Source organism: Bradysia coprophila, assembly GCF_014529535.1.
Source record: "Bradysia coprophila strain Holo2 chromosome IV unlocalized genomic scaffold, BU_Bcop_v1 contig_106, whole genome shotgun sequence".
In the NCBI taxonomy this organism is placed as follows: domain Eukaryota; kingdom Metazoa; phylum Arthropoda; class Insecta; order Diptera; family Sciaridae; genus Bradysia; species Bradysia coprophila.
In genome coordinates this window covers 267469-290679 of record NW_023503372.1, presented here as the reverse complement: position 1 = coordinate 290679, position 23211 = coordinate 267469, and the positions used below count along the sequence as shown (strand labels likewise).

Below are 23211 nucleotides of genomic sequence, written 5' to 3'. Positions count from 1 at the left end.
CCGCAAAAGAATAAATGTAAAGTAACGCGATGTGCATATACACACCCAATACTCATGGAGAGGATGGATGGAACGGGCGGGAGTTGATATCAAACTTGTGAACCCTTTTTTTTACATGTTTTCGGTGGTTGTTGTTTTGTAATTTTTCTTTTTTCAGCTATAAAAATCGCATAAAAGTTAATTTCATTAACATTTTGTGCAATTACTTTTTGGCTCGATCCAGAGGGTTGGAATACTCATTTCGGAAAAGGGAATTGGTGGTCACACTCCGATTGAGATCCGTCTTGAAATCCATTCAACACAGCTATTGGGTATATGGAATGTAAGTTTCAACGAATTTTTGTTTGTATCTTTTGGATTGTGATAATAACACAGACCGTAGACTAGGTGGAAAAGTTGATTAGGGTAGACGTAGCCGGTCCCCGGACTAAATAAAGTTTACAAATGAAAGAACAATACATATAAAAGGACCAGTCACCTACCACCAGGGCCTATTTTTGATATATTTTTTTTAATTGCCAAAGTTACCACGATTGCCAATAGTAAATTTGATAAATTGAGGCAAGTGTAGGTAAATTGTAACAAAGTTTTCTAAACAATTTTACCAAAAATAGGCCCTGGCCTACTTCGCAAAACCAGATTGGCACTTTTCATCTGAAATCTGTTTTCGACCAGGACTACAAAAATAAGCAATCGGCTCTGTCATGTGTCTTCATTTATATGAAAATCTATGTTGAATCTGATGAAGTAGATGATTTCGTACAAAGGACAAAGTTACTCATTGAACAAAAGAAGCAGTAAATACACCGAGTAAATGCAGTAATTGTCAAACAAGTAACAGAAACGTAAACTTGAGATAGTTACAAGTATTAGTTTACAAATTAAAGCTTCCAAGGAAAAATAAATCAAATAAATTGCAATTATTTCTCCTGCATGTTACTTCAAATAAAATACAACTCCAAGTAGCGGAGCTGGTGTACACTACGAAATATTCATTATGCAGAAGGACTTAAAGACTTCCCTACGACGACATTGTTACCGCTTGTGTAGTAAGTTTAGTCAGTAATACAAGCAAATATTGATCAATATTGTCTCTTGTTTTGAGTCAATACGACGATTATTCTTAAAACATTTTGTTTCCTCCTAATAAGCTCAATAAAAACAATATTTTCCTCCATACCCGATTCGCATTTAACAACATAAAATAACATTTAATCCATTTTCGAAAATTTTCTATTTATTTTCTGTGTTTATATTTGCACACACAAAACAGTTGCAATTTTATTATTGCATAGCATTTTGTGTGTCTATTTGGTTTTGTATTTTACGTATCCATCCCATTCACATAACAACAACACTCCAAATCTATATGGCCATATTATAACCAATATTAAACTCTCTGCAAAATGCACAGTGTGATTGTCTGTATATCAAACATCCATTGGATGTTGAGTATGGCGGTATACTAATGAGCCCTCAATCAACGCTACAAATCACGTTTATAGGATTTGCAGTTTAGTCAGTTACCTATAAATTTTGTAGCTTTGTGTGGCTCTGTGTATGTGTGTCTGTGTTGTATATGTGCGAATAAGTATCCCCCCGAATATACTGATATATATGTTGGATGTGTACAGATTGTACTGGATAGATTCCTGGATGTAGAAATTCCGTTTCACTGTATTTCGATATGCTACATTATTGAATGACATTCAAACCATCCGTTCAATTGTGTGTCTATATAGCCGTAACCGAACTGTAATATAATTTAAATATACCATAGAACCGTAGAGTATATACAATTAATTGAACCAACGAGGTAAGGTATCCATATTTATGCTACAAATCGTCCATGTATTATATATTCAATTTGATGAAATTATTGTTCAATGAATGGTCATATTATTATAATTAGACATAAATGCTTTCAATAATATATTACAATAACAACCGCCTATATCTATATATACCATATACAACACACAGCACACACACCGTATGATTGACTAAGTATACTCCACTCCAATAATATAGAGAGATGGGAATCGTGTGTACGAATAGAACATAAATTCGGATTGATATGTTTGACGGATTTGGATTTATGTGCGGCAGAAACAAATATTTGTTCGCTCACCGCTGCCAGCACACACACATCAAATTGATGATGGTTTTTGTATTATTGTTTTTATTTGGGAAAACAAAACGGAATTATTTATTTTGTTACATTTATAATAATCGAAGATGTTTAATGTGTGTATTATACGTAACAGCTCCCATCACAACTAAATATTTTTTTGTTTGCTGTTGTTGTTGTTCGAACGTTCGAAGGCAATTTTCATGCGTATACCATTTGAGTGTAAATCGGCACATATTTGTTGGCACAATGACAAGAACCCGGAGAATAATTCTTTTATTGTTAAACCATTAAACAAATGAAAGTTTTCTTTTTTGGCCGACGTTCAGCAAACGAATTTAGCCGTAATTTCGTTTTGCTTATAACAAATTTTATTTAGTAAATTTTATGGTTTCGGAATTCAATTTTGGAAAATTTTGTGGGAGTATGTGCACTGTACGAGAATGTACAGAAGTTCAACGAAAATGTTGATTTTAGAAAATTAGATGAATATACGAGAGACAATTTTCCCGGGCGTGTGAAATGGAAACAAGTGTTGTCTTAAAATCACTTTTTAGTGAATAAAACTCTGTCTATTGCAGCCGTAAAATTGGCTCTGGTGTGGTTTGTCAAATCTAGTAAACACAACCGGTAAAAAATGTGTATAAAATTTACCGGTTACAAATTGTTGGATTCTTTAGTCGAGTCACTGACTATTAACCAGTCAATATACAGAAAGGTGAAGTATCGCATTAGCGACTTACAAGAAAAATGAAAGATATGTTTTTTATCACTGTCGTCGGCACAATCGGTTTTCTTTTCGATCAATAATCCCAAACACATTCTACTTATTCTACTACATTGTGTAGCTTTTAGAATCAAAAATATTTAAATTTCATTTTTATTACGATTCGCTAATGCAACGCGTTTCCTTTTTTCATTTAACTATTAGGATAGGGTAAGTGTATAAGTGGAGCTGATTCCTCAATAGGTCGTTCACCCAGACTATAACGAGATGATAAACTCGAAGACATTTGACCCTGAAAACGACTGTTGGCTCTCAAAAATTTTCATTGTCAACCAATGACTGTTAAATAAGCAGTCGGTGACGATGTCTGTTAGACGAAGAGTTTTAACTTCAAAAGCTTGACAACGAATTCACTCACTACGATAATAATGAATTGAAAAATTGTACTGGCAGCGCATAAACAATTAACTGAATTAACTGGGATAAGCAAGCTCTGTTTCGAAGGATCATCAGAAACGAAAGACGAAAAAAATTGCATCAACAATTAAAACCAGAAGAGATTGCCCTTACCATCAAAAAACCTGAATCGAGAATTTGAATCGAGTCAACCGGGTTAAATCGGTTGATTTCAAGTCATATGCAGGTAACGTAAAATTTTGGACGAACTTTTCAGGCTAATTTGAACCTGATCTGAGCCCGACCAGTATATCTACCAAACCCTAAGTGATACCTTCATGTTGACAAAAAAAACCTGAACCTAAAATTACGTCGACCTGAACCTGATCGGAACAGTAATTAGTAAAAGCTGTTAGTCAAAAGTACTGCCCCCGATTAATTATCGATTTAGTGTAAAACTTCTATCTTCTAACACGACCACAAGATTTTTGTTTCAACTTATTGAAGAGACCAACCTAGCCATTGTACAAAACAATATGTGCATCACATCAACAAATCGAATATATTCTATATTTGGAATGCGAAAAAAAGTGTACATCACTACCCGAAAATGGCACAGAGAGAAAAAAGTTCACGTATTTTCTTACTACAATGTAAAGATTATCTTATTTCCATATAGTTCACAAGAGCGCAGGATGATGATGAAGAATGAAAATGAAAAAAAAGAAAGAAAATCAACAACAATACGCCATATCAATGTTAATATTGAAATTGAAAAGAAACAAAACAAAGAAAAGCAAGAGAAAAAAAACAATTTTTTCTGTTTTATATTTTCATAAAAGCCAAGTCGCCAGACACATTTCATTTTGTGTACTGTACAGTATATATATGAAAATAAAAATCTATAAACTCGGTATAACAATTTTATGTTCTTGTAGTATAAAATACAATAAAGTATCCAATAACAAAACAACAAACAATAAAATTTATCTTTCTTCGGATACAAATGATACGACGAGAAGGCAGAGCAAGAACAAAAAAAACAACATCAACAATAATAATAATACGAAAAACAGCAGCTATGTTCCACTAATATTGATTCTACATTAATCTATCAAAAGTTTTCGAGGAATAAGAAATCTCAAATGTGAACACAAAACAGCGAAAGGAGAGAGAGAAAAATAACAATTTTTCGATAAACTCGATAATTTGTCTCAATTATTTTCTCGTTCACATAATTCGATAGATGCGAGAAGATTTGATCGATTTTCGTCGATTATTTCATTTTCCATTTCTAACCGATCGGTGATTTCTTCATGTAGTCAAACGTTCGCTGGACAAGCAATTTTTTAACAGAATATTTCCAGTCGAATCTAATACTTTCTGGTACTAGTAAATGGAGGGCCACTAAATTTTCACCTAATTTAAATGTCACTCCGCAAAACGCTCGTTCACCGAAGAACGTCTCAGTCCAAGCATATGGGAAACTTAAAGCTGTTGACAAAAACCTCGAAAAACTTTTGCATACATATAGAGAACCCAATTCCACAACAGAGAAGGACATTTTATGTCAACGAAATCAAAACACTATACTAGTGTGTTCTGAATTCATCACTTGCAATGTGTGTATGTGCATTACACATAGTAAACAAACAAAACTTCACTATTATAGTTAACATGAGGTTGAACATGAGATCACTTCAGATTACAATAACTGCCACAAAGCAGTTTGAAGAGAGACATCTAAAGGGAACTTATTTCTGTTTTGTTTATTTTGGTTGGTTGGTTGGGTAATGATCATTTTCTCTACTCGGGGCGGTTGTGCTGGCAGTGGATGTACTGTCTGGTTTGATATAATGGGTAAAAGTCTACGAACTCATATAATAGGTGTCTAGTCATGACGGACATTTAATATCCGTGAAAATTCTTTTGTTTCGATCTTTAGTCCAAGCCAGGAATGGATGCGAATCTTACATCGACTGCTGCTAGAGAACTAAGATAACGAGCTGGAGCAGATTGTGATTTTATCGCGAAAAATATTTCTTAAAACATTTAACCTGACACTAAGATTGAGTAATCAATTTGGGAATTATGTGGAGTTTTTGGGAATTATGGGCAATTACTTCCTTAATTTGATAGCCTGAAAGTTTGAAGTAATAGATTTGGTATCAAATCTTTTGAAAATGTAATTGAGTCAAAAGAAGTAGTAGATTCAATAGCTTTTAATGATCTGCTTGCTATCTTTAAAAGGTTGCCAAACACTTTACACACATATATATATCAACGAACATAGCCGTTTGTATTGTCTTTAACGATATGCCACAATCCATATATTCATACGCAACGCTCATCTGAAACATACAAAGCACACAGCCAACAGACTCTTTTTTATTTAATGTACTTTGTACACAATTTCCCATAAAATGTTTCATACTTCATAAGGGCAAAGCCTAACCGCGACATTGTCTCTTTAAAAGGTACACAACAGAAGGAAAAAAATAGAAGTAAATTGAGAGGGTGGTTGGGTGCTGGTACATAAATATACGAAAAAAAGGAAGAAGAAGAAATCCGCATAAAAATACCCATCCATCGAAGCGAATTGTATACATGGAAAAACTTTAATGTAGTAGATGGTCGGGGGGATAGATGGTGGGTTTCGTATATGATAATATGGTCTGTGAGAGTCGCGAAAATGTACTGGAGAAATATATTTTCTGTGTACACAGAATGTATGGATGGAGTTTTATGTAGGAAGTTTATAAAAAAAATTCTTCTTCTTCTTGGTTTATACTATATGAACGTATATGAACGGCGAGAAGTAAATCGATTTTGTCGCCTTGATGTATTGCATATTTTCTTACTTGTACTTATGTAATGTACTTCCGAGTTCACATCGTACTGTTGTTAGAAATAAAAATAAAAAAAATATTTTTTCTTCAAGAAAGATATATCAAAGATCCTTTAAATCTAATTACAGTTCTTCCAGACATACATTGTAGGCTTCCATCCATTTTTCAAAAGAATTTTTTTTGGATGCTGTGTTATTTACATTCAAATTTACATATAGATATATCCCGTAGTCGCATCACTCATGTATAATGCCTTGTGTATATGAAATTCAATGGATTTTTTTTTTCTTCATTTTTTTTCGTCTTTCAAACATTTTGTGACGAAAAATTTTTGAACTAAAAATTTTATTCACAAAAAAATCAACGACATCGAAAAGACTGTGTGTGTAATTCGAAAAAGTTCAAAAAGTCAGCAAACCAAACTGATTTTTGTTTTCATCGTTTGAGTTTTTCGTTCATACAAACACAAAACAATAAATTACACAAAAGCAATATAATTCTGCATAGAGGGACTTTCTCTGTAGTTATTTGGGTTGACATAATTCAGGTAAAGTTATAATAAAAATGAATTTTATTTCTGTTTAGTGTGTTTGGAAATATATGTTGAATATACTCGAATGGTTCGAATTTAACGTGCAATATTGATATAGAAAATGAAAATCTATATGATGCACTAAACATGGTAGTAAACGTTTTGTTGTTTTATAAAATGGATTATAAAATTGTATACTCTCTCTGTGTTTGCAACAATACAATGTTCACAAACATTTAAAATAATAATAAAAAAAAACAGCGACACAGCGAAGAGAAACAATTCAAATTCAAATAAAACAGTTTTAGCTATAGGCAAAACACACAAAAAGAAAACCAACGACAAGAATCCAAACAGACTATAAATGGCTCAAGAAAACTTATAAAATAGTTATAAATTTGTGATAAAACTCCCGACCATATCGTATGACTATATGGTGTGTGTAATGGAGTGTCACACAGTTTAACGATTTGTTTAAAAGAAAACATATTAAATCGTTGACATACAATTTCGTAAAAATAAAAAACGATAAAAAAAAACATTTTGCTACTTCACTTGAATTGAAATCAGTTTTCGGTTGTTTTGTGTTTCTTGGTACTATATTTTCCGTGTAGATTTTTCTTTCCTTTTTTTAATAATAATTGCGGATGGATTTGTGTATTCTTGAGAGTGCTTCGGTATCAGAAAATATGAACATTTTAAAACGATGTGTAATGTTCAGTTCGACTCGTGAGACTAGCGCTGGGTGAATGGGTATTAACTGGTGTCAGTACGAATGTTTTGTAAGCCATATAGTTGTAATGTAGAATGTGAAAGATTTAGATGGCATGTAAATTGTAATCAACTGACAACGATGTGATTCTGATAAAACATCGAAATTAAAATGAGTATGGAAGTAACGGGACAACACATTCCAGATTCGATTTTTTTCACAACATAGGCGAGGAAATAGTCGTTTTCTCACCTCAACTGAGCGCCTTGGTTGTGAAAAACGCTGCGTTGACCTCGGAAAGAAGTAGGGAATTTCAGTTTCTCTGGTGATTTGCTGCGCTCTGACCACAAACAACACTCTCGAAATGAAATGTTTCGAACTGAGATAGAATTAAATAAGTCTGTTGACGTTTGACATTAGCACGCATTTTATTTCTCGGATTCACATCAGGCCATGGAAACAGTGGTACACTATACCATTTTGTTCACGAACAACTCTAGCGAATTATATTTGAATATAAAGTTTCAACTCATCTAACTCATGTAAGATACCTCTTTTCAAGGAGAGGATAGGATAGAATGGGCGAGGAAAACCTTTGTGAGAATCTATAGAGCTAATTAGATGTTACTAATAGCAGAGACTAATAATTCATACAAGCTTGATCACCCCGTGAATCGAACCCATGACCAATAGGCAATGACAGCCAAATGTAACGCAAAATCGTCGATCTTGGTAAGGAGGGTCTGAAAAAAGAGTAGAAGTCATTTATGGACTGCATTCTTCTGTAAGTCTTCTCTACGGTGTTAAATAAATCAAGATGCTTTTTTTAAACCAGTCCTAGTTCTTTCAGAACAAATTCCATGCTGGTGAATTTCATTTTTCTTTTTACACCAACGAACATTTAAAAGTGCCGCCGTGTTATCGATCTCAGATTTCACTCCTTTCTCTCTCATTTCTTCATTATGAAAGTAAAGTGCAACTTGAGAAGTCAGAAAAATTGAGAGAATTAAGAATAATTTCGAATAAAGAGGCACTTTCAGGTGTTCGTCAGTATCACCAGAAATTCATTAAAAATTCATCTTTTTCATTGCCTGGACGACTTATTATCGGATGTTCCACTACACAAATAATTTATTGTAAAATGTAAACTAACAAAGAAAACTAAACCGAACAGCTGATACATGTGAAAAAGGTGAATTTTTAATGAACATTTTCTATTGATAAACGTTTTACGATGAAAATGAAAAAAATAAATGTTCGAATTTCCGATGATTCCCTGCCAAACTCGTCAATTGTCAATAATCACATAAATATAGTCGAAAATATAGAAACTATCTGTGACTTAAATCACTTAGCTTATAAATATGGATACGAGTTCTGAACAATGCCAACAACAACAACATCACAAATATATTCTAATACAAACAGCCGTAAAAGCGGGTACATCACATACAGAAACACAGTCACAATAACCATCGAGCGGCAGCAATATCTACACACACAAAAAAACACAATTGGGGGCGCGACAGCGTGTGTGTAAAAGGCAAGGCGTTGAAATTGTTGGTAGCTTTTGTATCTGGCGGATTATTCGGGATAATCTTGTTACGTGCGGATAAATAAGAGAAGAAAAGAAGAAGTAACACACAGAAGAAGCAACGAGAACAAAAAAAAACTAACAGGCGACTTTGATAAATGCCTTGCTCCGTATAATAATGTAACATCAGTTGAGTTGTTGTATAAAACTGAAATATGTACATCAAACCACCTATCACTTAAACACCCTCCCGAAAGAAAAAAAAAAACATTTCTGACTTCATAGATAACACATTCTATTCTGTTCCGGTAGTGAAACATTTTGCCCATCATATTAATACAAATACAATGCATAGGCACTGCTTGTTTTTCTTCCGTATTCCGTTGATCAAATACTGAGCAGAACCATAATATATATGAAGGTTTTCTTGCGGATCCCGTCCTTAGCATCTACACGTATTGTAAAAGGTTTGTCGCGAAATGTTGCCTACACATATAGGCATATCTTCCATAGCATTATTTTTTTCTTGTCCTATGTTCTATATATCCTCTCTTGCACCCTCTCCCTTGTTTCATTTACTTTTTTCTTTATCTTAATTTTTTTACCATGAAAAATATGGTTTCGAGAAGATTTGATATGACAATGTGATTAGCTCAAAAGGAAAAATTTTCTATTTGGAGTTTACTTCTTCTGTTTTCTTTACTTAACATTGTTCAATTTGTAATCTCGTGTAATGTGTGTTACACCACGCTGGCTTTATTGAGTACCTATGCATGAGACAGAGAAGATATTTTCGAAAAATATTTATTCGAAGCGAAAGAACGGAAAAAAATCACTTCGAAAGGGGTTGATAATTAATTACATCGATGCGGTGTTGGCAGCTTAAGAAATACGACACGATTGGGACGGAAAATGTTTACATATTTATTAGGCAATTCTACACACATCACTGCAGTTAAACTATAGTAATTGTGTGTAATATTTGAACGCCAGTTGTCGAAAGCTAAATCATTTTAATTGCTTGGAAATAATTTTTCCTTTAAAAATATTATTTCGTTAATGGTGCGTTACATCTTTACAGTCTTCATTGGAACATCTACCTCACAGAAATCCTAATTTCGGTAAATTATGGCGTATTACCGGCACACAGTTTCGCTAAATGTGTGAATGTGAGCTTACCGAACAATATCTAGTAATCTGCTATTGACAATTGTGAGAAAAATAAGCGATGGGCTCCGATGAGTCTCGTCTTATATAGCAAAATTTATGGTAAATTTACGGATGTGATAGATTTTGTGCTTCCTACACTTTAAATAAATGAAGTAACAGATTTAAAAATTGTGTGGCGTCGTTTGAAAATGGGTAAAATGTTCTTTAAAAACAGATTTTTGTGGAACGTGACCTCCGAACCACGCCTCGAAGTATGCAAATATTCTCTGAGGCAAGCCAGCTGCTTAACAAGCATACATGCTTAGCTAAAATTGTGGCCTACATTTTACAGTGTCCCGTATTTCATTTTTGATAAAATCTTTTCATCAGAATTCCCTTTGAAAAATGTACGACCGCAACGACAACCACGAATGTGTTAGCTTTAAATACAAATTAGTTTTGATTGTAGTCGTTTGACCAGATCTGAGAAAAGTCTTCAGCTTAACGAAATTTTCATAAACTGCTCAGTTTTCTCACGACTGGGCAAACGGCCACAAACAAATCTATTTTTTATTGTAAGCCAACACGAAAAAAAAATACGAAACGCACAAATATAGGCTACAATTTTAGCTCAGCATCGATGCCCCTTAATTGAAATCTCGTCTGAATGTATACCTATACCTAAAATTCATACAAACTCATCATACGAGTCATGTCAACGTGTACATATCGATGCAGTCAGATGTTTGGAATTGTTTGCCACGGAAATCGTTCCAGGATCATTTTGGTGTAAGACCAGTGAGTGATCCTGTCCGCTGTCATTGTCCCGAAAAAAAACCTCTTAAACAACTGATATATCAAACATACCTCCGCCGTTTAGTTTGCGACGCTAATTCGGTTAACTGTGGCTCCATATGATGCATGGGCGCATGATGCGACATATGATCGTTTTGTAGATGATGCTGATCAACGGCAGTGGCCCCCAGCGATGTGGCCAGGGGCATTGACGCTGCCAACTGATGATGCGTGGTCATGTGCGGCGACATATGGTATGTGGGTGGTGATGCATAATGCGGGGGTCCCACTTGATGTGAGCCACCCTGCGCGTATGCATACATCGTTGTTACGTCATATGGTTCCAGTTTGATGGATTTATTTGGCACGGAGGTGTGGTGGAATTATGGTGAATTGCGATTGGGTGAAACGCGCACCCAACACAGAGACACAGAGAAAAATGCAACTTGTTTCGTCGTTCAATGGAATAATTAAATTCGTTATCTCTCTGTGGTAATGAAATTGTTTTTCGTTCACTGTGTCATTGTAATAATCAACTTTTACAGCTCATATTTGTTGATAGTAAATTGTTTTTAATTGTTTTTTTGTTGCAAGTTTTTTTTTATTGAAATTTATTTTTATTGTAGCACTGAGACGGGCGATAAAAATAAAAATGACTGCAACTGCACCAATGTTATATGGTACAATAATTGTGCACCGTTTTTTTTAGCCACATGACAAAACAAAATAATTAAAATGAAGAGAGAAAAAAAAATATTTTTATTTTATAAATATAAATATCACAGCACATGTACACATTCGGGTTCTCATTTATCCAAGGATAAATCGATAATGCATCTCGTGTATGTTATGTATATTAAATATTATTTATATATTGTATTACACTCTTATTATTTATTATTAGTTTAACATTTAAATGAAAATGTAAATATTTTAGTTGTTTCAATATAATGGTACCCAATTGCAATCCGAACGAAAAACGCTTTCAGTTGAGAGTTGTAATGTAAGTATCAACATAATTAATAAAAAATAAAATTATATTTTGTTTGGATGTTAATGTGATAGTAATATAAACATCATTTTTTTTCAATTCACTTGGTATTTTAATTCCATTTTAATTTTTCATTTAAACAATCATTTTATGGATTTATTATGTTTTATTGTTTCATAAAAATGTGAATCTGTCGCGCCTAAAGAAGATTTTTTTTTTATTTTACTTAATTTTTCATTCATTTTTTTTTCTTTAATTCTTCGTCGTTATTTGCTTTTATGTGTGAGACTGAGAAAGCATTGTTATCAGATGCATAAAATGAACCGAGTGTGTAATTAAAAGATTAACTTCATAATATGCTGAAGTCATCATACTTAACACATTAATAGTTGTTCAAGTCATTGTGTTGAATGTTATAAAACAGAAATAATCTTAAGAGTATAAGACAGAGTATGAAACAAAAGGTAAGTCCGCTCTAAATTTGGAGATTTAGTGTCTTTTTATTAGGTTTATGACAACTGTCTGGTCGAAGGTAATAAATTAAAACATTTCGTAAAAATTGAGAGAGTTGCGGGAACTTTAATTTATAGATCTATACAGTCCCTGCTAAAATTTTATTATCACACCCAGACTATAAATAAAATCATGTCACCAATTTTTGAATTGGTGTTCAAAATAAGATTCGAAATGTAAGTGAAGAGTTAAAGCCAGAAACTTTAGCGAATTATAAGGAAAATGAAAATTCATTTATTTAACTTCGTTTAAGATGTTTTTTGATTTCAAACCATCAAAAAACTTTTATCGACCATTGTCAGACAATTCAAAACGCAGCTAAATGCATGAAAATTCAATTTTCGTTGATTCACTTATGTGACATGTCCCGAGTTTCTATTAACTTTTCAACTGTTAGAATTATTAAATTGTCAAATTAATTCAACAAAAAACATCTATTTCAACAAAGTTTTTACATATCAAAAACAAGGGTCTACCATGCCTGTCACATGCGGCCATTCATCTGTTGTCGATATTGACGACAAAAACAATGACAAGCTATGGGTAATATGGTTCATTATATAGTAAAATTCATGTTTAAAAAAATGAAGTACAAGATCGATAGAAGGCTAAAAGTTTATTCGAATCGAAAGTAGCACAAACAATTAATAAAAAGTCGCATCAAGCAGACTTCAGGAAAACCTCTCAGTCGTAAACTCATTTATTTGTCGAAGATTGAGGTTTACACTTTTTCATTTATATTGCTATGTTTCACTATTCGTAAACCTTTACAGACAAAATTAACCTTTCAGAAAAGGCTTTTCATCTGTTGTTGACAGCAACGACAAGAATAACTAACCTCCTGTTATATCAAAAACTATGTTTAAACAAACGAAGTAATAGATTGTATATTATCACGTAGGAGGCTCAAAGATTGGATATGGAAATACGCTTACCATTTCTAAACGGTTAAAATAATCGATTTCAATGTTTTGGGTTGACTTGTTCAGTAAGATAACCGTAAATGTACTAAATATTTGGCCTGAAAATTTTTAGGTTCCTGCATCTTGTTAAGACGAACATTCTAGTACCCATTTGTTTGTCTAATTTTTTTTTGAAAGTTACATTGACAACAAAGTAATAATAACATCGCTGACCGATGCAGAACACTCGGAACTCAATAACGTACCGTTTGATTTGAAGGCAATGTAGTAGAAATTACCGAAAAATTCAACGTAACTTTTGTGATTCACCAGTGTTTTGTGATAAAATTGAATTAAATTTAATTTTTTTGAAATAGAAAAAGAAATCTTTGCTAGATGACATTGGACAAAAACCGAACAAAAGAAAAATTAAAGCCTCAGAGAATTATAATGAAATAGAAATAAAAACAAAAATGAAAATTTCGTTGGAAAAAAACCCGAACAACTGCAAATGCATATGGTTAAACAGAAAATTCACCTTGAATGAAATAATAAAAAAAAAACTGTGAACAGAACATATAAGCTTGTTGTTTGTATAAAAGTGGATATTTGCCACGAGTCTCAAACAAATTTTTTGTTTTTGTGTCTGAACAAACCGCGTTCGTTGTCGTTAAAATAAATAAATAGTATAACACCAGTAGCTGGTATGTTTGACTAGTAGCGATTTCAATTGAATCAAAAAAATTTAAATGTTATTTCAATAATTAATTTTAATTAACAAAATATTAAATTTCGAGCACATGAACTGTACAACATCTTCATCAATATAGCAACAATAAAACATCGGAATGGTTTTTCTATGGAAATCTATTTGTGTCACAATAACACAAAATTGCAATACAGTCGATGTATAATATAGTAGGAGTTGAAGAACGAAAAAAAACATTAAAATTTTACTGAATTACTCATTGAATTATTATATGTGGTGTTTGAATGCATTTATTATTACCCATTGCATATATGTTGCACTCTAAAAATATTTGTATTTCATTTCGTTCTCTCCTCTGTTTTTTTTTTTCACTTTGCTGTTTCTTCAATGAATGAGATCAGAAACAAACGATGCCATAAAAGTTTTTTTTTTTAATGCAATGGTGCTAAAGAGGATTGCTGCGTAACTAATTGAATAAAATAATTGTTTTTGCTTTTTATGTGGTTTGCAATCTGCAAACACAAATATCATCTTTCAAATGATTACATAAAAATCATTAATACGGTTTTTCCATCTAATGCCTGCGCATATTGGATATGAAGTGTATACGAAGAAGTGGCAGAATTTTCATACAACAAATAAAAAAATCAACAACCGCTCGCCATCCACCCATCAAGAGAGTAACGATGTGCAGAAAAATTAAAAAGAAATTTTAGTCAATTAAATTGAGAATCACAATAAACAATAAAAAAAAACGGCCACGAGCCCGAACATTGTATATTTTGGTCAATAATCCGAACGATATTTTAATAATTTCGCCAGACACATAATATGCAAAGGTAGTGTGTCTCTCTCGCTCTGTTCATTAATTGATGTACTTAACATTTTGTAATTTGTTTGTTGTTTGTTGTTGTTTTTTATTTATTTTTATTTTCGTATTCAGTGATAAAACATGTTTTTGGAAAAGAAGCTCTAGCATACGTAACACAATTTCAAGGTTTTGTTATGATTGTCGCCTCGACCTTTCTCACCGAAAATAGATGAGCTCAGGCAAATTTATCAAACAGAGATGTACTCCGGTTCCTTTCACAATTTTTTGAAATTCTTGATTAATTTAATCAGCGTCAAGATTACCCTTTCAGAAATGACAATTGCTAAGTAATCATTGCTCCCCGCTGAGTAGGACAAGATGATGAAGTAATCATTCAATCTATTACAGCTTTTGTTCAATGTATCTCCCAATGTTTGATATAAAGTCTACTACTTCGTTTGTTTTAACATACTGTTTAACCATAAAAGACACCAAAATGTTTGATACAAAATCTACTACTTCGTTCGTATGAACATACGGTTTAACCATAAAAGACTAGTCGCTGGTCATCAGTTATTTTTGTCGTACTGTCGATAACAGATACCATTTGATATTTGATATTATTTTACCTACGGGCTGACCTAACGATTTATAGAAGGACGGCGATCTCAAATTCATCGAAAAATAGAAAATCATGAAAGTCAAAGTTTGTCTTCAATATTCGTAACATCTGCAGCTGACAGCGAAGACAGAATATATGAGGAAGTCTGGTTGCTAGGAATCTCGCGCCGCGTTATTTACAATAATTCTCTTTTTGACACATTTTGTATAAGGAAGATGTCACTTTGTGAATTATTGTGAATGACGCGGCGCGAGATTCCTTGACACCGGAAGTCTGCGTGATGTGAAACAGCAAAATGAATGCTTGAACTAATGAAGAAAAAGTCTAGCGTCAGATTTAATGGATACATCGCGATACGATTTTCCTGTTTTAAGTTTTTTTTTCGTCCACTTCTTTAGTAATGGAGATATTGGCAATTTCTTGTGAGAGGAAGTAGATTTAATTTGACAGTCTTGACTGCTTGGAACAGTGTTGTGCCTCAGTTCATCTATTTGAAACAAGTAACAGTAGAAATGATAAACTCTCATAAACCACAGATAATGAAAAAGATAGTTCAAACCGTCCAAACAAGTGATGGTAGGAAAGGCAGATTTAGAGTTAGAACCACTATGAAATTAAATCCATAACTGGCTCCACAGATCCAATGTCACAACAAACACGACGAGTTATAATCAAAGAAAAATCTTCTGAGGCTATTCCAACTTCAGCATTTCCTGCTAGCTTGATTAATTTTCTGCTAGATTAAGTTTCCCTCTACTCCAAAACGCATAGAAACCTTTCCCTTCACCACCATAATACACCAGAATTTTGTGTCCTATTCATTCGGTTGGCATTGAATTTAATAAAAAGTCTTTCCATTCACTCTGCCTTTAAATTTCAATAACAAACTTTCGTCTGCAGTTTGGTAGCTTAACGGGAAAAGAATTGGGAAACAGTTCACACCGAACGAATAACAAAAAAATATTTTAAAAATAATTTCAAACAAAAATTGATTACTGCATTGCGAGATGTATAATCCAATACAGAGAGTGTGGAATAAGACGAAGAAAATTATACATAATCATCACCCTGGAATATTATTTGCACAGACCAAACATTCGAGAATCAATTATTGACTTTTTTATTTTCTGAAAAATTTACTTTTTAACGACTTTACGATTTTTCTTGACTTGAATATTAAAGAAGAGCAAAACAAAATTAGAAGATGATGATGGTGGAAGAGGAGAAGACTATGTGTCTTAAACGGTGCCAGCAAAACGAATAGTATATTGCTACTATAGTGGCTCGTATTGATATTTGAATTACGATTCTGTTTATGTTCATCAATTTTCAATTAAAAAACGTTTCGATTTTATGCGCTTCCCTGTCTATATGCTTTCCTCGGTCACACACAAAAAAAAACAATATTTTTCAAAATAATTTTCTTGTCACTGTACTTTGCCCGGACAAACACAAAAAAATCTGCGGTTCATCATTCGGTTAGTGTCATTTATATCACCCCGAAATAGCCGTGAACATTCAAATAACAAAAACTAAACCAAATAAACGCAACAACAAAACTAAAATAAACCGTTCAACAAACACACGTGACGATCGTAAAACCGTATTCCGTCTAGCACGTCCAACCGCGACCGTATCCAAAAGCTCACTGATGACTGAGTTGATTCTACAAAATGCAATATGAAAGCCATATTTCTCCGTCGTCTGTGTGGATATAACAATATTATCGCGTACGACTGTGTGAACATAGGTATAATATAGAATAGTCTTGTACAGCGTACATATAGCAGAGAGTATAGACGGAGCGCTGCTGTGGCTCTTTGGTATATGAAACTATACGGCAAAAAGAGTTTTTCGATTGAAAATTTGTGTTATGTTTTGAGTTTGAAGTCACTTTCGTGGAGACGTTGCGAGAAAAGATGTTCGCCGTTGTATAATCAGTTCGTTGTAAATCGTTCAACGGGGTGTACAAAAAAATCGTTTTTATTCTCGTAAAGGCATAACCGACCATTGCCGTATTTTTTCGGGAAAAAAGAAGTGAATTCTATCAACTAGTAGAGATTAAGGGGTAGAAAATCATTTGAGTTTGATTTCTAATGAAGTGTAACAACTTCAAACGGATTAGAGTGGCAGGATGAAAGTAAGTTTCGATTCAATTTATTGTTTCGCGGTTTTCGTAACAGATCTGCCTGTAAATAGAACTCGAATATCAAAAGAGAATCTGTGATACATAAAAGGAAATAGAACTAAAAAGGTGGGACATTTTATACACACCTACACACACCTTATGTGCTTGATGGTTTTTTGTTGTTGTTGAAAATGATCATGTTTGTTACGTTACGTCGTCGTCGTAAAAAAGAAGAATATTTTCAATGTGCACATTGAAATGCCATAAAATAAGCGAGAGACCCTTTGCTGAGTTGGTAGTCTTGTTTGTTCGAAGAATTATGCATATGGGTTTCTTGTTCGTTACACCGTTTCGGTTCTATGTACAGGAATTTTATTGCATTTTAGTTGTGAGATTTTACGATTTTATTTACATTTTACTATGGAAACGATTTTTTTTCATCCAAACAGACCATTTGAAAATGGGATCTTGTGTGTGAACTGTTGTCTTTGATTCTGGTTGAGACAACAAGAAAAAATGTAGAAGGCACTAGAGGCAGGTATTGTTGTAACGTTTTTTTCTTCTTCTTCTCTCGATTAAAATCTTTTTATATTCAATTTTTGGATGCAGAATCGATTGTGGTGTCGCACAGACCTCCCATTCCATCACATGTTACCAAACTTGAGATTTTTCTATGGGGGTTTTTCGGCAATATTTTTAGATTTTTTTGAGGTTCAAGTGGCATAAAAAGTTCAGTGACAGAAGAAGCCGAGCAGCGACCAGTTTTGCTTTCTTAGTTTTCCCACAGAATTTTGTGATTTTAGACGATTGCAATTGACGTTCTCTTATAAAACTAAGGCAGAGGAGTTGATAATAAAAGAGTTGGCGCGGAAGCAACGGTATCTGTTATCTCTTTTCCACTTTTCATTTTTGAAAACTTAAGTAGCTCTTGTCTCCTCCCTTAGCATACATGACACACTTCTATATCTACTAGTTCGATGAGCTTGAAACAGGTCAATTTTCGGGTCTAGATTAGATTAGACTCGAAGTTTGGGGAGCCCGTACACATAGAGGCGGACACCTAGATCCAAGATCACTTGTTTCTTCTCCCAACCCTTACTCCTTCTATCACTGGAACCTCCCAGTTCTTAGCAAGAAGTATTTAAGGCGCTTTCCATCTGAAGATGGCAGATCCTTCACTCCATGATGAGCCGAAGGTGTTCAACCTGTCTATAGAGAGGACAATCCATAAGGATGTGTACACCAGACTCAGGTGAAAAACCACAAGAACAGATGGGATCGATCTATTCTGTGAAGATGATAGTCAAGCTTGCAGTTCGGGTCTGTGACGGTAAGTTCAATGGAAGTAAATTAAATGGTGTTGTTTGGCGACATCTTTGGCTTTCCATTTACATCAGGTATCGAACTGTTTCGAAAAATTCGACCTGGTTTCGAGCATTACTTTGGGATAATAAGCTAGTTAGTTTCATGTCTTCATTGTAAAACCGTCGTCCGGTTCCATTTAGTAAAACAAGTGGGTGGGATGGGATCTCTGGATACGTTTATGTATGTGGTAAGAGAAAATCGTTAAAGAAATAAATTTCAAATGAAAACTTATGATTGTCAAACACTCCCTTATCAACTGTTAAGCAGATAATAAAACTACTTTTTTGTGATGTAATGGGCTTGTGCAATAAAAAGAAAGACTTGGAATCGAGCAAAAACATGCCATTCCAATGGAAAGAAAGCAACTGTTTGTGTATGCGTATGTATAGAAGAACTTCCATTACACATTTTGACTAACCGCAAAAAGCATTTCTTGTATATAATTTGATGACGACCCATTTAGGGGTAAAAGTTTTATGACATCTTTTCTTATAACAACTCTCAGTGTAACTTCATTTGTTTTCATTTCGGTTTTTTTGGGGGGAGGGCCAGAGCAGGCATTTTCATAGACGATTTCCGTTTTGCTTTTTCCGTCTTCTCGTCTTTTTTTATGTCTATTTTTGGTCTCTTTAGACTATTTCGGTGTGCGTAAAAAGTCCATAAAAATAAATCTTATTTATTTGCTTTGTGGTTTTTGTTTATATTATTTACAAGTTAATTAAAGTTTTGCGATGGAGAGTTTTTTTCCTTTCTTTTGTTCTTTGTTTTGTTGACTTTATTGCCCATTGTGCGTTTACTTTATTGTCTTTTTACCCCGAAAACTAAATCATCAAATCGGAGCTTATTCGGTGATGTCATTCATTGAATCGTATTTGTTGTTTACAAAATGAATTACCTTCTTTTATAGTCAACGAGTCAGCGTAATAGCAATGCAACAAGGGAGACGTACAAAAAAAAGACCAGCCAACGAATGTTGAAAGTGAAATTGGAATAAACTGTAGGACAGTATCGATAACGCGCTTGCCATCTGAAGATGATGGATCCTCACCTTGGTGTTCATAATATTAGAAGGTGCAAAATCTGAGATTAGTGTAAAGTGAACAATTCCTAAGGATATGTTCACCATTCTCAGGTGTCAGACCACAAGAACAGATAGGGTCGATCAATTCTGTGAAGATGATCGTTAAGTTTGCAGTGGTTCGTAATTGCACCGACTACCTGCCTTGCTTCCGTAGATGCTATTGGCAGGACATTTCACCTGCAAATATGTAGTCTTTGTAAAAGGGAAAATGCTATTGGCTGGCGCCTGCCAATAGCCTTCGTTAAAGGGAAAACACTATTCGTAAGCAAGTTTGCCTGACAATATCATTTTGTATAAGGGAGATGCTATTGGCAGACGCCTGCAAATAGCATCTGTAGTAATAATTTGGCTATTGGCAGGTGCCTGCGAATAGTCACTACGATTCATTTATAGTGAGAACTATGGGTAATAACGCCTTTAGTTTCTATAAAAATCCACGTTAAGTCCAAGAACTCACTTAATGGCTGTAATTATTACGGTTGCAAATTCTGCACACCAGATAAATTCACCGAGTGTTCAGAATTATCAGAAGAAAATCGATCCGATATGACCTGAGCCTAGGTTAATCCAAGTCTGTCAGATAACCTGAATATAAAAACAAATGTCAGAATTCTCGTCAGGTCTTCAGTCTTTTCAAAAGACTTATTTGATCCCGAGTTCCATCACCTACGCCACGGTAATAGGTCAAAAGTAATTTTCTTAGCATAAAAATTTCAAGCATGGGTGGAACCTCCAAAGCCATTTTCATCTAAATTCCAAAAAAAAGCTTCCCCATTACATGAGCTTACCGCAGAGATGATTACACGCAATATGGAATGTTATGGTTTACGTACATATAAATCGCGGCGTGTGTGTATAATACGCTAAGGCAAAACCGAACAAACATCCCAATAATTGACTATCAAAACAAAATGCTTTAAAGATTGAGTAAACAAAATTTTTAATAAAAAACAAATATTAATTTCACCTTCCGTATAACATATGATCAGATTAAAGATAAAAACTAAACACAAAAAAGCAATGGTGTTTGCTCAAAAACACCAAATGACATACTGGGGACATAATGTGCATCACATATATAGACGAGAACCAACAAAAAAAATAATCTCACCGTAAAATGTATAAAACACGGCAAAGATAGAGTGAGAGAAGAAGAAGAATGAACGGAGGAAAAAAAATCACCATTGAATGAACGAACGAATCTCCTGATATGAACATACCAAATACCGCCACCACCGCCACCGCCACCACCACCGGTTCTTATAAATTTATTCATACTTAATTAAAAAAAATGAAAATAAATTTCTCTATGGGTTCATAATAATCAACCACCCTGCCATAAAAATCCACTTTCAGTCACACCGCACATCACAGTGTACGTACTCGTACATACATTCTTTTTATCCATCCTCCCCCAAATGCACACGTATATGAACGGTGTTCTATATGATGTTTGGTGTATTATACACATCGCGTTGCTGTTTGTAGTGTCGTCGCACCAAGCAAGGAAAAAATCAATTTTAAATGGCAAACAATTTTTCCATAATAAAACGATATCATTTTCAGTTTGTTTTCAAGCAGCACCGAATATATATTGTGCCATACACACGATGTGTGTGTGCTAAATTTTGTCGAACGGGATCATGAGTTTATTGAATGGATGGATGATGTGTGATATTTTCATCGGCTAATCACAAACAAGAAAACTTTTGTTTCGTTGTGAACGGGAACATTTAAATTAAAACGTTCGAATGGTATAAAGTTCAAGGACTTTTCACTGTATTCATCTATTTTGCATCATAGCAATGGAATGGTTTTTTTTGCCTGCATCTGAACGATCTGAACCCTGTCGTCGTTGTGCTTATAAATTCAAATCAAATACTGTATTACGTTATCAATTTTTCATTTTCTTTTTTCAATACAATACTGTTCCCAGTCAGTCTTAAATTTTCCATTTAAGTTTCAAACAACAATCTCGTATACCAAAGTTATTTGGAAAGAAAAATCTCAGACATTTTCCAATGAATGCATTGAGAAATGGAGCAAAAAAGAAAGAAAAATGTTTAGGGAACATTCCTGCAAAACATTTCATTCACGATTTTCATGCATTTCCTGTTGAAGTCGCTCTCAAGGTATTCTAAATCTATTCTCTAATCGAACCTTAGTCCAGAAGGCACAGAGAACAGTGATAGTCATTTGTTAAGGGCAACAACGATCAAAATAAGCGCTAAGCTCCGTATGGTATTCTCATTTATATAGAAAAATTTTGTCGTTAAAACAAATGAAGTACAGTGAGTAATTCTCTAAAATGTTTGATTTCAGTATATTTAGCTAATCCTTCTGTCACATCTTTTGACAGCTTTTTACGTTTTAGTACGTTCTCTCTCCCAGTAGCAAAAACCCAATCCCAGCAAAAAAAGAAACTATATCGAATGCCGCAAATGCATTTAAAAACGAACATTCGGTGAAATACTTTTTTATCACACCAAATGTTTATCATTTTATACAAATATGTTTATCTTTATAATAAATCAACATCAGTGATGTGCATGTAATTTAAACAAAGCAAAATCAATTGTTTATGTGTTACATTTACATTATGGAAGAGAAATGTCCCATTCTTTTTCCAAATTTGTGTACTCAAGCGAAAGAAATTGTCATTTATTTGCGTTAAATGAATTTTACTAAACAATTCGACGTTATTATCATCTTATTGACATTGAAACTATATAAAAAATAGTAGCTTCCAATCTAGGTACTTTTACTCATCGTGATACGAGATAACAAATTATTTTCCGTGTATTGTACATACCAACTTTCCTGTAAGACAAATCTTACGGTGTTTGTACTTGTCTTCTTTTGCTATGCATAAAAAATGCATATAGATCGTCGACATATTTTGTGATCGGCAACTTTGTCAGTTTTTCCTTTTACATTTTCGAGTTTTTTTTTAATGTTAAAATTACAACCATAAGATACATTTTGAAATGTTGCATTGAATGCAAATAGAATTACTTCGAATTACATGGATTACTTCGGGGGGACATTTTTGAGATCTCGTAAACAAAATAAAAGTTGACAAATTAATTTGTCGTCGATTTTATGCATTTTTTATGCGTGGCAAAAGAAGACAGTAACATACAACGTAATATTTGTGTTACATAAAAGTTGGTCGCACAACTATAAACACCAAAATCGTTTTGTGAGCATTCTAGACAATTAAAATTTGGATTGAAATGAAAAATATTTTTTTTATAGTTTCAA

General features: G+C 33.6%; 1 protein-coding gene across 4 annotated transcripts in view; it reads right to left on the bottom strand.

Annotated features, from left to right (window-relative positions):
• Positions 1-23211, bottom strand: part of LOC119070916 (aryl hydrocarbon receptor nuclear translocator homolog) — a 145370-nt gene that overhangs the window by 61522 nt on the left and 60637 nt on the right. Inside the window, exon 1 of one of the 4 annotated variants that reach the window (XM_037175451.1) lies at positions 10898-11945. The exons of 2 other annotated variants lie outside the window; for them this stretch is intronic. In XM_037175451.1, the coding sequence (XP_037031346.1) occupies positions 10898-11148 (251 nt within the window). In that variant the 5' untranslated portion in view covers positions 11149-11945. Of the gene's footprint in view, positions 1-10897; positions 11946-23211 lie in introns of those variants that run through there. One more of the 4 variants, XM_037175450.1, reaches the window with a different exon arrangement.